This window comes from Anser cygnoides, chromosome 24 (genome assembly GCF_040182565.1).
Source record: "Anser cygnoides isolate HZ-2024a breed goose chromosome 24, Taihu_goose_T2T_genome, whole genome shotgun sequence".
Classification (NCBI taxonomy): Eukaryota; Metazoa; Chordata; class Aves; order Anseriformes; family Anatidae; genus Anser; species Anser cygnoides.
In genome coordinates this window covers 3374940-3389879 of record NC_089896.1, presented here as the reverse complement: position 1 = coordinate 3389879, position 14940 = coordinate 3374940, and the positions used below count along the sequence as shown (strand labels likewise).

General features: G+C 67.1%; 1 protein-coding gene across 3 annotated transcripts; it reads left to right on the top strand.

Annotated features, from left to right (window-relative positions):
* Positions 1-2349: 2349 nt before the first annotated feature.
* Positions 2350-12924, top strand: SESN2 (sestrin 2). 3 transcript variants are annotated; one of them, XM_066982442.1, is made up of 10 exons: positions 2350-2563; positions 7393-7458; positions 8287-8484; positions 8869-9051; positions 9355-9564; positions 9807-9957; positions 10116-10231; positions 10444-10634; positions 10813-10957; positions 11049-12924. In XM_066982442.1, exons 1-10 carry the CDS (start codon positions 2486-2488, stop codon positions 11133-11135), a joined length of 1425 nt encoding a protein of 474 aa, XP_066838543.1. In that variant the 5' UTR covers positions 2350-2485; the 3' UTR covers positions 11136-12924. The 3 variants fall into 3 exon arrangements, with proteins under 3 accessions (XP_066838543.1, XP_066838544.1, XP_066838542.1); XM_066982443.1 differs by lacking the exon at positions 2350-2563 and adding an exon at positions 4115-4866; XM_066982441.1 differs by lacking the exons at positions 2350-2563; positions 7393-7458 and adding an exon at positions 7919-8143.
* Positions 12925-14940: the final 2016 nt, after the last annotated feature.

Sequence of the window (14940 nt, the reverse complement as noted above, 5' to 3'; positions counted from 1 at the left end):
TCTGGGGGGGTGTTTTTATATTAAACGCCTGGCAGCATCGCTAGCCCCGGGGTTGCAGCCCTGGGGTGCCCGGGCGCAACTCAGCCTCTGGTCCCTCATGTCCCGAGCTTGCTGGGGGGCACAGAGGGGTTCCAGATGCAGCCCCCCGCCGTGCTGCAGGGCAAGGGGTGGATTTCAGCTCTGGGCTGATGTGCTCGGAGCAAACCAGAGCTCGTGGCCTCAGGTGGCCCCCGCTGGGCACCCGGCAGCGTCTTGGCGCTGTCCTCTCCAGCCGCAGGAGCGGGTGGTGGAGCTGGACTGGGTGCTGGGGCTCACCCGGGGATCGTTTCCTTCTGCCCCCCTCGGCCCCCGAAATGGGGCAAACCTGCGGGGGCTGTGCTGTGCGTGTGTCCACCCGAAATGACACCGCCCTGCCTCGAAGACGCCCGTGGCCACCGGGGCTGCGCTCTTGGCTCCTGCGCTCCCACCTCGGGGCCGCACACGCACCCCCTCCCCAGCTGCCATCCTGCGGATTTGGGGCTGGTAACGGGGTGGGGGCTCTGCCATGGGGGTGACCCAGGCCAGGCTCCCAGCTGACACTCACGGGGCAGTTTTGGGGGAGAAGAGGGGCTTTGGGCTATTAGTGCCCTGCTTTCCCCCAAACACCCACGGCACCAGGTGCTCATTACCAGGGTGGGGAGCGGGAGCACCCCAGGTTACATCCGGCCCCTCTGAGCCCCTGAGTGCTCGGCTCCGTGCTAATTACTGCCACGTCCCGATGCCCAGCTGCTCGGCAAGCTGTTGCTGCCGCTCCCAGCAGAGAGCTGAGCCGGGGCAGAATTCGGCCCCTGACCTCCAGCCCTGCCGCTGGGGTGGACGAACCCCAGGTGGACCTCCCTGTGAGCAGCGGGGGTAAATCGGGAACCGGTGGCTCCCCTGGGTGGATGATGAGGATTTGGGGAGCCGGGGGTTGCCCCTCCGTGGCCCTGCAGCATCCCCAGCACCCTGTGCCCCAAAAAGTGCTGCGGTTCCCCCCCGGCTGGTGGGGCAGGCTCCCCTCTGTAGCCATTTAGAGCTGGGTGAGGGGGGCTGAAATGGCAACACCGGGCCCTGGGAGGGGATTGTGGGGCCGGGTTCCACCCAGAGCAGGCACAGCCTGGGTGTTGGCTCAGGGCTCAGATCAGGCACAATTAAAAACCCAAACCCTCTCCCAAATCCCAAATCACACCAGTGCGAACCCAGAGCCAGAAGCTTTGCCCAGGAGGGTGGGCAAGAAGGAGACGACGTCCTCACCCCGAACACCGCCCAGACCCCGCAGCCCTGCTGCAGAGCCGCGCTTGCAAAACACCCCTAAAAAACAGCCGGGGGTGTCTGCGGGGCCCCGTGCCCGGGGAAGGGAGCAGCCGAGAGCTTCAAACCTCGTCCTTCTTGGGGCTGGCACGGCAGCGAGCGTGCCGTGGTGAGCGGGCTGTGGCTGCGCCAGCGGCACCGTGCCGGCGAGGCTGCGGACACGGCGGCTTCACTGGCAGCGGCGCAGAACTGAGCCGGAGGAGGCTGTTGCCAGGCAAACCCCGAGTTGTTTGTGCAGGGACTGCTGTTTGCTGGACTTTGCCATGTGCGGGCTGTCAAGCAGCACCAGATTGTTATCAGCGCCGCTGTCTGGGGCTGCTGGTGCTCGGGTTGTGTTTGGCCTTTTTTTTTTTTTTTTTGGGCTTCTTTTCCCTTCTTTTCTTGCAAGGGTTTGGTGCTGGGGTGGATGGGAGCCGGCGCTCTGCTGGGACAGGAGGCCATGCCTCGCAGGGAAAGGGAGGAAAAAGCTGCTCCCGCAGCTCCTGTTGCGTCTCTGCACCCCGTTAAATCCACCTGCCCTGTGCAGGGGCAGGGGGACGGGAGGGGGGAACCCAGGGACTGCTGGTGGTGGCACCGAGCCACGGTGGGAGGGGGGCAGCAGCTTCGGACAAACACCACTGCCCATAAACATTTTATTTTATTTTATTTTATTTTATTTTACTCTGTTTTATTTTATTTTACTCTACTTTGTTTTATTTTATATTTTCTTTTCTTTATTTTATTCTGTTTATTTATTTTATTTTACTTTATTTTACATTTCCTCCCTGGCCCCAGCACACGCCGGCTCCCAGCGCCACCCCCTTTGAGCCCCGAACCCCTTTCCCGAGCCCCTCTCCGCTCACCCCCCCCGTTAACAAAAACTACACCCCCCAGCATCCCCCGCGCGCCTCCCCTCCCTAATTGGCTGGGCGGGCGGGCGGCGGCCACACCCCCGCGATCCCATTGGCGGAGGCGAGGGGCGGGGCGGGGCCGCTTCCCACGCTCCCGGCTTTATGAACGGAGCGCCCGGGGCGCGCCCGGCTCCCGCAGCCCCCGGGGCCCGATCCTGATCCCGCAGCCCCCCGGGGCCCGATCCTGCGCCCACCTCCACCCGGGGCCCGATCCCGCAGCCATGGCAGCCGCCTAGCCCCGTGCCCTGTGCCCCCATCCCGGTGCCATGCTGGTGGCCGGCTCGCAGCGCTGCCCCTCGGGGCTGGAGGAGCGTTTGGGGTGCGGGGCGCTGCGGGGCGAGGAGGTAAGAGCCGGGCTCGCTGCCCTCGGGGATGGGGCCGGCAGGGCGAGAACGCCGCTGGGCTGTGGGGCCGTGCTGCTGCCCCGCTGCCCGCCCTGTTCGTGCGGGTGGCTGCGCTGCGGGGTCCTGCAGGGGTGGGGGTCTGGGGCCCCCCGGGTGCTTGCGCGGCTCTCGGGGGTGTTTGTGGGGTTGCTTGGCCAGGGGGGAGGAGAGGGGGGTGTGGGGAGCACCTGTGAGTGGGGTGGCTCTGCCCTGGTAGGGGGTGTTGGGGTGGCTGCGCGGGGCGGTTTCGGGGTCTCCAGCACCCTCCAGGAGCGGGTGCGCAGGGGGGTGGGCGTCCTGCCCCCAGGCCTGGGGGGGAACCAAAGGGAAACTGAGGCAGGGTGTGTGTGTGTGTGGGGGGGGACGTGCCTGCGCCTCCTGGGTGGGCAGCTGTGGGTGTTGTGGGTCTGTCCCGTTGTTCTGCCCGTGCTGCCATTCCCTGGTGGCTCTGCAGGTCGGTCTCGTAGCGTTTCGGAGCTGAATTGGGAGTTCTTGGCCCCCTTTGGTCGCTGTGCCTGCCCGGCAGCCTGTCAGGAGGGGGGGGGCAATAAATAACCCCGGTGCCTGCGCTCAGCCAGGCAGCTCGTGGGGCTGCTCCTGCTGGAGTTTGGGGCAGGAGCGGGTCTTGGAGCAGGGCTGGGAAAGAGTTTGGGACCCAGCCTGCCCCGTGCTCCCTGGTGGGTTGCACCAGCACAAAGTGCTCGGTCCCTGCCCCAGGGGTCTGGGCCACCGTGTAGATGGGGACAGCCGCGAGCAGTCTGTAGGGCAGGGCACCAACGCACCGGGTCCTGCGTGGCTGGGGACCTCTCTGAGCTCCCCGTCCACCCGGAGGCCTGGGGAAGGTCTCGCACAGCTCCGGGGCTTTTGCACTGGGAGGCCAAAACGGGAGCCCTGGGATGTCTGTGGGGCTCTGCAGCACCCCCCCCGCTGCATCTGCCAACAAGTTTGGAGTTACCCTTATTAGTAGGGTTTGTTCTGGGGTTGCGGCAGGGGCCGGTGCCGGCGGGGCAGCCGTTGCCCTTGGTGCCCGGGGGTTGCACTCGTGTGTCGGCTCCGTGCGTCAACGGGGCCGGGACCCGGCGCTGTTCTCGCCCCCCGGTACAGCCTGGGATGGCCTCGGGGCCAAGCGACGGTTTTTGGAGGAGCGAACCCGCTCTGTGGGGCGTCTGCGCTGGTGTTTGTTTAACCTCTCCTTATCGGGAACGATTTTCCAACACCTGACTAAGCACTGGCACAAGCGCCAGGGCTCTGCTTGGCACCATGTCCTCCCGCTCCCGGGGCATTAACTCCTTCCCTGGCCGCTTGCTCGGGGCCAGAGACCCTGCGGCCACCCCGTGCCCACCACCGCCCGGCAGCGGGCTGTGGGACTGCCACGGGGTCGAGCATCGGAGCCGTGCCTCAGTTTCCCCAGCGGCAGAAGCGGGCGGTGAGCTGCTGTTTCGCGGCGGCGTGGCAAGGGTTAAGCACAGTGCCCCTAAAGGATTGCTTAATGCAGCAAAACATTACAAGCCTCCGCGCAGCAATGATTAAAATGCACCTTCAAAGGTCACCCTGGGCTGTCACCAAAACACAGCGGGACGGTTTGCGCTCTCCGGCTCCCTGCTGCTTTCAGCGTTTGAAGCCTTTGGGGTCCCGCGGCTTTGTTTGTGGGGTTTTTCCTTTGCTCCCCCGTCCCGGGCAGCCTCTCGGAGCACCGAAGCAGCTCTTTCCCCGAAGGTCTGACAGCCGTGAGTCAGAGCGGCCACCTCAGCACCCGCGGCAGCGATGGCACGAGCCTGGTCCCGCCGTCACCCCGCGGTGACTCAGGGCAGGGCCATCCCGTGCGCTCAGCACCGCGGGGACGCGGGTGCCGCTGGGGTGCCCGTGGGGCCGTGCTGGTCGCAGCCCCGGCCAGGTGCAGCCGTCGGAGCCCCCGGAGCCTCGCTGCCCATCACGTGGGGAGCGCGTGGCTGCGCTGACAGCTGCTGCCTGCCCACCTCGTGCCACCCCACGCCCCGTCCCCGCTCGGCTCGGGGTGCCCCGCGGCCGCCCACCGCCTCCCTAGTGCTGTGGGGGCAGCCGGCGGGAGCGGCGCTCGTGCCCGAGCCTCTCCGCTGGGGGAGCCAGGAGGCGGCCACGGGGCTCTTCCCTTTGCTGGGCACCTCCAAGAAGAGCCCGGGGAAGCTCCTGGCCACCCACTGAGGGTGGGACGTGCTGCCCTGCCGCCAGCATCCCCGCCTGTCCCAGCACCCTCGTCGTGCCGTGCCATGTCCCGTGTCCTGCAGGTGAATCCGCTCGCACGGGGCCGCGTGGAGCTGGCTGCTGAGCGCGGGGCCGGGGGCAGAGCTGCGCTTCGAGTTTCCCTCGTGTTGGTGGGCTGCAAGGAGCGTGCCTGCCTCCCTTGGAGGCTCCTTGGCTTTGGAGGACGGTGCTGAGTGATGCGCTCGCTTTTCTTGCGCTGGTGCTGCATGTTTCCTGCCTCTCGCCCAGCCGCGGCACTGCGTTGGCCGTGCCCTGCCCACCCCGGGGAGCCTTTGAATTATCCAGGGGTGGAGGGATGCGGGGTCGGGAAGGGAGAATGGGGCGGTTGGGATGGGGAGAGGATTCCTGTGTGGTTGCAGGAGAGAGGAATGCAACACAACAAGGGCCGTGCCTTCACCCCGTGCCCAGGAGCAGCAGCAGCCGTGCCGCTGGTCCCTGCTGCAGCTCCCGGCTCAGTGCTTTTGCCCCGCAGCCCGGGGCTGCCTTGTGAGCAGAGGCAGCTCCCCGCAGCCCCGGGGCGCCTGCTTCCCTCCCGAGGAGGGTGCTGACAGCGTCCCGCTCTCCCCCCGCTCTGCGAGCCGTTTATTTTGGGCAGTGGAGGCTGGCGGGCGGCCAGGCGTGCCTTGAGGCTTTGCTCGGGCTGGGGCTGCGTTTGCCCGCAGCAGCGGTGCCCAGAGGTGCCCCTGGGGCGGGGGCACCCAGCCCCGTGCCGTGACCCCCCCCCCCTTGCTGTCACCAAAACGGGACGCGGCTATTTTGAGCACGGTGCCGCACGGGGATGGACTCCGGAGCTCGCAGGCAGGGGATGCGTGGGGTTGGCAGGAGCTGGGCCTCGGTGGCCAAGCACCGCGTGCCGTTTGCCCGGGGTGGCTGGGATGCGACGGGCGAGGGCTGGGGGCTGAGGCACCGCGGTGCTGCCCCCGGCTTTGGGCAGCAGAGCTGGGCTCCTGCTCAGAGTCCCCAGGGGAGGTGACCGGGAGCAGCCCTGCGGCCAGGAGCAGGTCCCAGCACCTCGGTGCCACCCCGGGTCCCGCTGGCTGAGGGACCCAGGGGACCGCAGAGCTGGGGGATTTCTGCAGGGAAGGGGACGTTGGCGCTTCCCTGCTGGGGCAGCGGCTGTGCCCACACGTGGGTGCCGCCAGCGCCTGCATCCGCAGCATGTGTCGGGGGAAACGCTGCTGGTGCTGATCCGCTGAGCGCCCCTTTCTGCTCTGAGCTGCTGCTGCCCTGCCCGGCCCTAACCCAAGCCGGGGCCGTTCCCCTTCCCCGCGTTGGCAGGGCAGTGCCCCCTCCCCTGCTCAGCTCTCGTGGCGCAGCAAGCAGCAAAGTGCGCTCGGGTCCAGGTGCTGCCCACCCTGTGCCTGGCCCCGTATTTCACCTTGTTTCTTCCATCCCCCTTTCTCCCAGACCTGGCTGTGGGCTTTCTGTAGTTTTTTCTTTTTTTTTTTTTGGGGGGGGTGGGGGGGGTGCTATTTTAGCGTTCTTCAAGGGATCTGTTTGGAGGGAGTTGAAATCCTGAGCGGGGAATGGGTTGGTTTAGCTCTGTGGTTTTCCTCTGCAGCTTCCTTCCCGCAGGTCCCTGGGCACATCCCATAATTTCCCGTCCTCTTCCCAAACGCAGATCCTGCAGCAGGACGAGCCCGGGGCCAGGCGCTGTGGCCCCCCCCCCCCGGGTTGTGGTTAGCACCCGTGGGTGTTGCTGTGATTGCAAGGGGGGCCCGGGGGGCACAGCCCGGTGGTGTGGGGCTGGGATGGGGGGGTCAGGCTCAGCTCCATCCCCGTCTTCCAGCTCCGGGGGTTCCAGCAGGAGGGCTGGGGGGGTCCCGGTCCTGTTGTGCAGGTGGGGTGCAGCTGGATGTGTGCATCTCCCCCCCCACCCTGCACCTAGGGACGGGCAGAGCGGGGAAAATTGGGGTTTGGGGAAAATTGGGGTTTGGGGAAAATGCGGCATGGGTGAAACGTGCTGGGGGTGCAGCCTTAAACCAGGGGGCTTTAAAAAGGAGCTGAGCTCGGGAAAGCAGCCGAGCTGGTGGCTTGCTCCTGGTTTAATGGGGGGGGGGGTGAAGGCCGTGCAGATGTTTATTGGCATTTTGTGCTGGGGGTGGGAGCGGGAACCCCCCCCGGGGGCGCTGAATTCGCGCTGCTAATTGCAAACCCCAACACCCGAGACGCGGCACTGCCGCGCTGTGCCTGGGACCCGCCGCTGCCCTGGGGGCTCTGATTTGATTTTTATGATTTATTAACGCCGGGGCGGCAGACAGAGCCGCCGGGGCGCGCACATGGGGCAGCCACGCCGCCCGCGTCCCGGTGCCGTCGCCCCGTGTCACACCTCGGGCTCCGCAGCCGTGGGGGGGTGGCAGAGCAACACCCCGGCAGGATTTCATCAGGTACCGCCGGGGACTGATGCAACAGCCCAGGGGCGATGGCTACGGGGTGCCCGGCCGGCTCGCCGTGTCCCACGGGTCTGAGTCACCCTTCCGGGGCCACCCCCGCGTCCCGCGGGGCCACTCGGCGGCACGGCGCTGATGCCACCGTTTCTTCCTCCCTAGGACAGAGGGATCAAAGTCCCCCGGCAGCTGGGGAGGGGGCCCAGCGCCTTCATCCCCGTGGAGGAGGTAAGGGGGGGCGGGGGGAACGTTGGTCGCTTTTGGGGTGTGGGGTCCCTGAGCTGGGGGGGGGGAGCAGCTGGAGGGGACGTGGTGGCAGCCCAGTGGGTTTGGGGGGGGTTAACCGGTGGTTTGCGCCCCCGGGGGGCTGGCACCCAAGGGTGGGGTGCTGGGGAGGGATTTGGGGGGGTGTGGGGGGGGGAGTGTGATGGGGAAGGGTCACCCAGTTTGGGGGCGAGGCTCTTTAGGACTGGGGGAGCAGCTCTGTTGCCTCACCCCGGTGTCTTCCTGCCCGTGCCTCAGTTTCCCCACTTGTCCAAGCGCAGCCATGTCCCCCCCACCCCGTCCAAAGGGGGCTCCACCCTCCTCCCGCCCCCCACCCGTCGGGGGGCTGTGCCCCAAACCCCCCGCTCTCCCCGCAGCCCTATCTCAGCTCCTGGGGCCGCCGTCCCAGATGGTTCCTCCTCGGGCAGAGATAACGCCGGGGTTTCGTCACCTCGAGGCGGGGGGGGGGCCGAGCCCCATCTCCTCCCCACCAAATAAACAACCCGCCGCCGCCGCGCTGCGCGGGGCCGCCATGGGGACCCCCACTCGCCACCTGCCCCGTGGGGCCGGGGGGACGGCTGTAGGGTCTGGGGGCACCCAAGGGTGCCCGTACCGGGCGGCGGGCAGGCGGCTGGGCGCAGCCGGAGGGGTGAGTGTATGTTCCTCCCCCCCCCAGGGGGCTGGGTGCTCCTCGGTGCGTGGGCACCGCCGCTGGGTGCTGCCCCGCAGGGGGTGTCGGACGTTTTGGGGTGGTGGCGGAGGGGGTCCTGTCCTCACCCCGTGCCCCCGCAGATCCTGCAGGAGGGTGTGGAGAGCAGCCGGCGGCAGCTGCTGATCGAAGCCTTCGTCTCGGCGGGGCGGGTGGACAACATCACCATGGTCATGGGGCTGCACCCCCAGTACCTCAGCAGCTTCTGGAAGACCCAGTACCTCCTGCTGCGCATGGACGGGCCCCTGCCCTACCACAAGCGCCACTACATCGCCATCATGGTGAGCACGGGGGCGGGCACGGCCTGGGGGGGGGTCCCATGGGGTCCCGGGGGTCCCAGCAGCTCTGCTGGGGTCCTGCTTGGAGGTAGGGGTGTGTGGGACCCCACGGGTGGGCACCGCTCTGGGCGGTGGTCCCAAAGGCTCGAAAGCCCCTCTTAGGGTTGGTGCTGGGGTGCACATCAAAGGGTGCCAGCACCCGTTGTCCCCAGGGCAGCTGGGGGTTGGTTTGGGGGGGGGCAGGGCCCCCTGTCCAGTCCTCATCCCCAGAGAAGCCCCCTGTGGGTGATGGTGGGGGGGGTGGGTGGCTTCTCCAAGGGCTTGTGGCGGGGTTGGGGGGGCCCTGGGCTGTACTGGGGGGGTTTGACTGCTTGGATCTCCCCGCAGGCAGCAGCCCGGCACCAGTGCTCCTACCTGGTGGGTCTGCACATGGGGGAGTTCCTGCAGGTGGGGGGCAACCCGGCGTGGCTGCAGGGGCTGCACTGCGCCCCCCAGAAGCTCAGGAACCTCAACGAGATCAACAAGCTGCTGGCGCACCGGCCCTGGCTCATCACCAAGGAGCACATCGAGGTGAGAGCGGGTGCCGAGGGCTCAACGCCCCCAAAACGCGTGGCATTTGGGGCCACGTCCCAGGGTACGGCCCTTTCAGGGCTGGGGGGGAGGGGTCCATAAGCTGGAGGGCAGGGTCTGTGCCGCGCTGGGTGGATGGGGAAGGGGTGGCTTGTCCCACCTGGCTGGGGGCTGTCCTCCTGCTGAGATCCCCTGGTTTTTGGGGGGGGCGCATCCCAAACGCCCTCCCGCCCCCCTGCTTATCCTGGCTGTGGGGTGTTGGGGGGGACCGAGCCCGACCCCGTTTGCATCCCCTCCCTGCAGGCTCTGCTGAAGACGGGGGAGCACAGCTGGTCGCTGGCGGAGTTGGTGCAAGCCCTGGTGCTCCTCACCCACTACCACTCGCTCGCCTCCTTCGTGTTCGGCTGCGGCATCAACCCCGAGGCGGAGCAGGACGGGGGGCACGGCGGCAGGCCCCCCTCGCCCCACGGCGACAGCAGCCCTGCCTCTGAGGACAGCATGGGGTGCTCGGGGGTAAGGGGGGGGGGCTTCCCTGCGTGGAGAGGGAAGGGGACAGCGTGGGGGGGGGGGCTGGAGCATGTCCCCTGCAGGGCGGTGGATGTCCCCTGGTGCCGTCACCGGAGCAGCTCCGTCTGCCCTGCGCTGTGGGGCCAGCCCTTTGCCAAGGGGGGGGGGGGGGGGGACACTGTGCTTGCAACCCCCCTGCAACCTCTCTGGGCTTCAGGCAGCATTCATTCTGCTCTTGCCCGCCCCAGGGCAAGGACGCCCTGCAGGAGGTGGAGGCGCTGATGGAGCGGATGAAGCTGCTGCAGGAGAGCCAGCAGGAGGAGGAGGGCGTCACGCAGGAGGAGATGGCCACGCGCTTCGAGCTGGAGAAGACAGAGAGCTTGCTGGTGGCTCCCTCGGGTGAGGAGGTGCAAGGGGCGTGCAGCTGGCCGGGAGCGGGGTCCCTGCGGGCTGGGGAGCTGGGGGGGAGCAGGTGCTGGGGTCCCCACGGTGGGTGCAGGATGCTGGGGGCTGGCTCCGTCCGGGTGCGCCCCGCGGCTCACGGCCGTGCCTTGCAGACCTCGCCGACCACTCGCTGCAGTCCAGCGTCCTGTGCTTCGTGGAGGACCCCGAGTTCGGCTACAAGGACTTCACGCGGCGGGGCGAGCAGGCGCCCCCCACTTTCCGTGCGCAGGTGGGTGGGCGCGGGGTGGCGGCTCCTGCTCGTCCCGTGGGGCTGCGGCGGGGTCCTGGCACCGCCGGTGCACGGGGCTGGGACCGGGCTGGAGCCACCTCAGCTCTGCAACCAGCTGCTAAGATCTGGGGGGACCCCGACAAACCGGGAGGGGATTGTGACCTGACTTTATCCCCCACGGAGCACCTCGCCCAGCATCCTTTCTCCGGCAGGATTACACCTGGGAGGACCACGGCTACTCGCTCATCAACCGCCTGTACCCCGACGTGGGGCAGCTCCTGGACGAGAAGTTCCAGGTGGTTTACAACCTCACCTACAACACCATCGCCATGCACTGCGGCGTGGACACCTCCATGCTGCGCCGGGCCATCTGGAACTACGTCCACTGCGTCTTCGGCATCCGGTAGGTCCCCGAGGAGCCCCCGGCGTGCGCTGGGCTGGGCCCCGCACCTCTCCCACCCCGTGCAGGACGAGGCTACCGAAACGCCGTGCCGGTAGGGGACGGGGGTCCGGGGAAGGTCCTGGGTGCGCAGACGGGTGGGGGCTGGGGTGACGTGCCCTCCTCTGTGTCCCCCCCCAAGCTACGATGACTACGACTACGGGGAGGTGAACCAGCTCCTGGAGCGCAGCCTCAAGATCTACATCAAGACGGTGGCCTGCTACCCGGAGAAGACGACCAAGCGGATGTACGCGCAGTTCTGGAGGCACTTCAAACACTCAGAGAAGGTGCTGCCCCGTCCCCTTCCCCTCCCGCGGGGCTGGGGGGGTGCTGAGCCCCCCCGCCCTGACCCCGCTGTCCCCGTGTCCCCCCCCCCAGGTTCACATCAACCTGCTGCTGCTGGAGGCTCGCATGCAGGCGGCTCTGCTCTACGCCCTGCGCGCCGTCACCCGCTACATGACCTGACGGCCCCCCGCTCCCTCCTCTTCCTCCTCCTGCCCCCACCGCTGGGGGGGGGACGGGGGGGAGCCGGGGCCTTAAAGACTTTGCTGCCGCATCGCCTCCTGCCTTACGGGGCGTGGAGCTGGGGAAGGAAAAAGGGGGGGACGTCCCCTTCCCCTGCCCCTTATCCCAGGACTGGGGGGGACCCCCACGAAGCTGCCGGTGCTGGGAAGAGCCCGGCCGTGCCTGTGTGCCCCCTCCCGGGGCTTGGTGGAGGTGTTTGGGGGGGTGCTCGACCACTCCGTGCCTTGCTTGGGGCGAACCCCGATGAAGCCAAACCCCGATGAAGCTGAACCGTGCTCCCTGGGGGGCTGCCTTCACCCCCCGCCCCGCCGGGCGTAGGGCCGTGCTGCTGCCGTGGGCGCTGTCCCCCTGCCAAAAGCCACCGGGGCGCACCCGGAGCAGGAAGCCCCCGGTGTTTCCCCCCTGCCTTTGGCACCCTGGGGACGTCCCCTTGGTGCCTGGGGGGGGCTCCTTCCAGGGCCCTGCCCGTGGCCCCCGAAATTTGGGGCTGGAAGTGCCTCTGAAACGTGGCCCCGTGCACGGAGCAAGGCGAGGGGTAGCAGAGCCCACGGTGCCTTTACCCCGTCCTCGTGCCCTTCTGGCACCTCTCTGCCCGCTTTGGGGTGGGGTGGGGGCTGCTGCTGGGGCTGCCCCCCCCCTGCTGCAGCAGCGTTGGGAAACTGTGAAGAAACCTCGAATGCCTCCCGTTCCCCTCCTGCTCCCTCTCTCTGCTTGCTGCCAGGGCGGAGCTGGGGCCTCGCTCCCCCTGCCCTGCGTCTCCATGCCCCCAGCACCCCCATCGCTGCGGGTCCTGTCCCTGTGTGACCCCCCCGCGCTGAGCTTTTTGGCAGGAGGCGAGCTGCATCCCCCCCCGTGACCTTGTCCTGCTCGGGGGTGAGTTGTTGGGTGTCACCCTGGGGGGTGCAAAATCCACCCTGCTGCTGCAAGGGGGGGCCGTGTCCTGCTCCCCCCCCCCCCCGGCTCGTGCACGGGGTGCCCCCAACCCCTGCTTGCTTTGGGGGGCTGCTCCCGGTGCGTGGGGCTCGCTGCCTGCGTTCCCAGCGCTGTTTCAAGGCAATAATTCCCTCTTTGGTGGAGGTGGGGGGGGGAAGCTGCTGCCACCCCCGGGTCCCTTTTGGGCAGCCTGGCTCAGAGCCACGTGTGCCCCCCCCCCCAAGGCAAGGGGCAGTGCCTGCCTGTCACTCCTGCACAGGGCATAAATCTGGGGGGGCTTTTGGGAAGAGGGAAGGGCGAGTGGGGCTGAGCTTGGGGGGGGGGGGGGAAGGTTTTGTAAAGGGTCAGGGCTGGAACACCCACCCCCCCCCATCCCCCCCATGTCCTGCAGCTCCCCCACACCCCTCTTCTTCCTCCCTCCTCCTCCAGCAGGGACCCCCAAATCCCCCCTCTCCCCTCCTGCACTTTATTGCACAGCCCCTTCCTCCGGGGGGGGGGGTTCCCTGGGGAAGGGGCTCATGCAGCTGGGGGGGGACGGTGCCTTCACCCAGATGTGCCGGGGCATTTCCCAGGGGCGCGGGTCGCCCGGGGGGTGCCGGGGGGGGGGGGGGGGGAGAGCCCCCTGCTCCCCCGTCTGCTCTCAGCATCGCCTCTTGGCTTGTCCCTGCTCCACCGTAGCTCCAGTTAAGTTATTTCTTTTTTTTTTTTTGGGTGTATTTACTCCTGACCGGGCACGGAAGTGCCACCGTGACTTTGCTACAGATCTCGTTTGAAAAATAAAATTGTTCTTTTTTTTTGTTGTTGTTTCGTGTTTTCCAACTGCCTCCGAGGGATGCTCTTGCCCTGGGGGGGTTGGGTTTAGGACCGTGCAGAGAACCAAAACGGGGAGCTGCGTTTTCCCTTTCCCCTTGCTCAGCTCCCTGGGCTGATGTGGTACGGGGTGGGGGGCTCGGAGCAGCCCTGGTTGACAAGTGGGGGGGGGGAGGAGCACCCCCTGTGCTCCAAGGGCACCCTCCTTGCACCCAAAATCCAGGCCTCGGGGTGCTGATGCTCACCCCCGTGTGGGTGTCCCGGGGTGGGGGGGCAGCACCCGGAGCACCCCAGCACGGAGCCCGGTGCTTATCAGGGTGCGGGCAGCAGCCCCTGGCAGCCACCGATAACAGCCCCGAGGGGGGGGGGGTGAATCCTGCACCTACCCCATGCCTGCAGGTCCGGGGGGCATCCTGCAGAGGGGCCTCATCCTGCCCCGGTGCTGCCCCAATGGACACGGGGGGGGCTCGGAGGGAGCCGCATCCAGCTTGGGGGAAAGGGGCGCGGGCAGAGCCCGGAGAGCAGCAGGGGAGGCACTGGGGGGGATTGGGGCCAAGGGGGGGCCACGGGGCCGTGTTTGTGCATGGAGCCAGCTGGGGCTGAGCCGTGCGGCGCTGACTCACCGCCTCCAAATTCCTCCCAGAGTTTTTCCAGCCCTGGCCGGGGCTGCGCTGGGAGGCCGAGCTGCTGACAGCTGCCCCTGGGCTGGGGACAGGAACGCAAATCCACCCCCCCAGGTGCTGTGTTTCCATCAGGGCCCCCCCCCCCCGGGATGACACGGAGCACCCTGGGGTGCTGGGACCCGTGGGGCTTGGCACCAAGTGGGGGGACCACGGCCACGTCCCCGGGGTCCCCAAGGTCCCCCTGTTGCTCTGGTTGTGGCCAGCCCAGCCTCAGCTGGGGGGGGGTGGGGGGCAGCATTTCAGCTGCAAAGAATTGGGTTTGCTCGTCGGTTTTTGAACAGAAATGAGAAAAAAAAAAATCTCTTTTCGGGAGCTGGAGCAGCTCAGGAAATCAATGGCAACCATCAGGAAAAGGTCACGCTGGGGGGGGATTCGGAGCGGGGAGCGCTCCTCCGCTCTTTGAGGGAGCCGAAGCGCTTTGTTCAAAGGGGAGAAAATCCTCCGAAAGCGCCGCTTCTGATCACGAAGGGGCCGAGCCTTTAGAGAAAGAAAAAGATAAAATTAAACCTCCTTTGCTCCAGCTTCTGGCAGAGCCAGCCGGGTGCTGCTGCCAGCGCTATCGGGTGTCCGGGACGGGAGCGAGCCCCGCGGGGCCCCGGCAGCGACGTGCCCGGCGCCGGACAGCCGAGCCGGAGCCCTGCGAGCTGAGCCCGGGCGAATTTCGGAGCCCCGGTGATATCTCAGCTATGGCAAACCCGCGGCGGCTGTAAACACGCGGCCGGTGTGCAGCCGGTGCCTATCGAGGCCGGGTGAGCAGAGGTGGCGAGCTTGGGTCGGCTCTTAAAAACACATCCTGTGCTTAATAATATGCATTATATAAAAAAAAATCTGTGTTATACATGAAGTATCTATACGCACAGGCGTATTTGGGGTGGCTGGCAGCAGCCTGAGCGCCAGCACCCCTCCGCACCACCCGGCAGCACCGAGGATTTCTCCCCGGGAGATGTTTGCAGCCTGATCCCCACGGCAAACTCCCTTGCCCATCCCACGGCAAGGAAAGGGAAAAAAACCCCTTTTGGGATGCTTTCCGTAATTTCTGCCGGTCCCTGGTGGTGCCTGCAAGCTGCTGGCTCTGGCAGAGGGACCCAGAAGGGCTGGATCGTGGTGCTGTGCCCCTCGGGCACCCCCAGTTCGCTGCCAGGCCCCGCTGCGTGGCCGGGTGTAATCAATCCCTTTTGTTCCCCCAAATCCTGCAAAACTCGGTCTCAGCACCAAGTCCTCGTTCGGGCTCTGAATCCTCCCCCCTGTTTATTTTAAACCCAGCGAGGATTTACCACAGGCTTCGCTGGCACCCAGCATTTCCCCTCCTTCTCCCCAGG

Coding starts and splice junctions, on each gene's coding strand:
- SESN2 (XM_066982442.1), top strand. CDS start 2,486: ATGCTGGTGGCCGGCTCGCAGCGCTGCCCCTCGGGGCTGGAGGAGCGT. Junction 2,564..7,392: donor GGGCGCTGCGGGGCGAGGAG/GTAAGAGCCGGG, acceptor CTTCCTCCCTAG/GACAGAGGGATCAAAGTCCC. Junction 10,958..11,048: donor ACTTCAAACACTCAGAGAAG/GTGCTGCCCCGT, acceptor CCCCCCCCCCAG/GTTCACATCAACCTGCTGCT.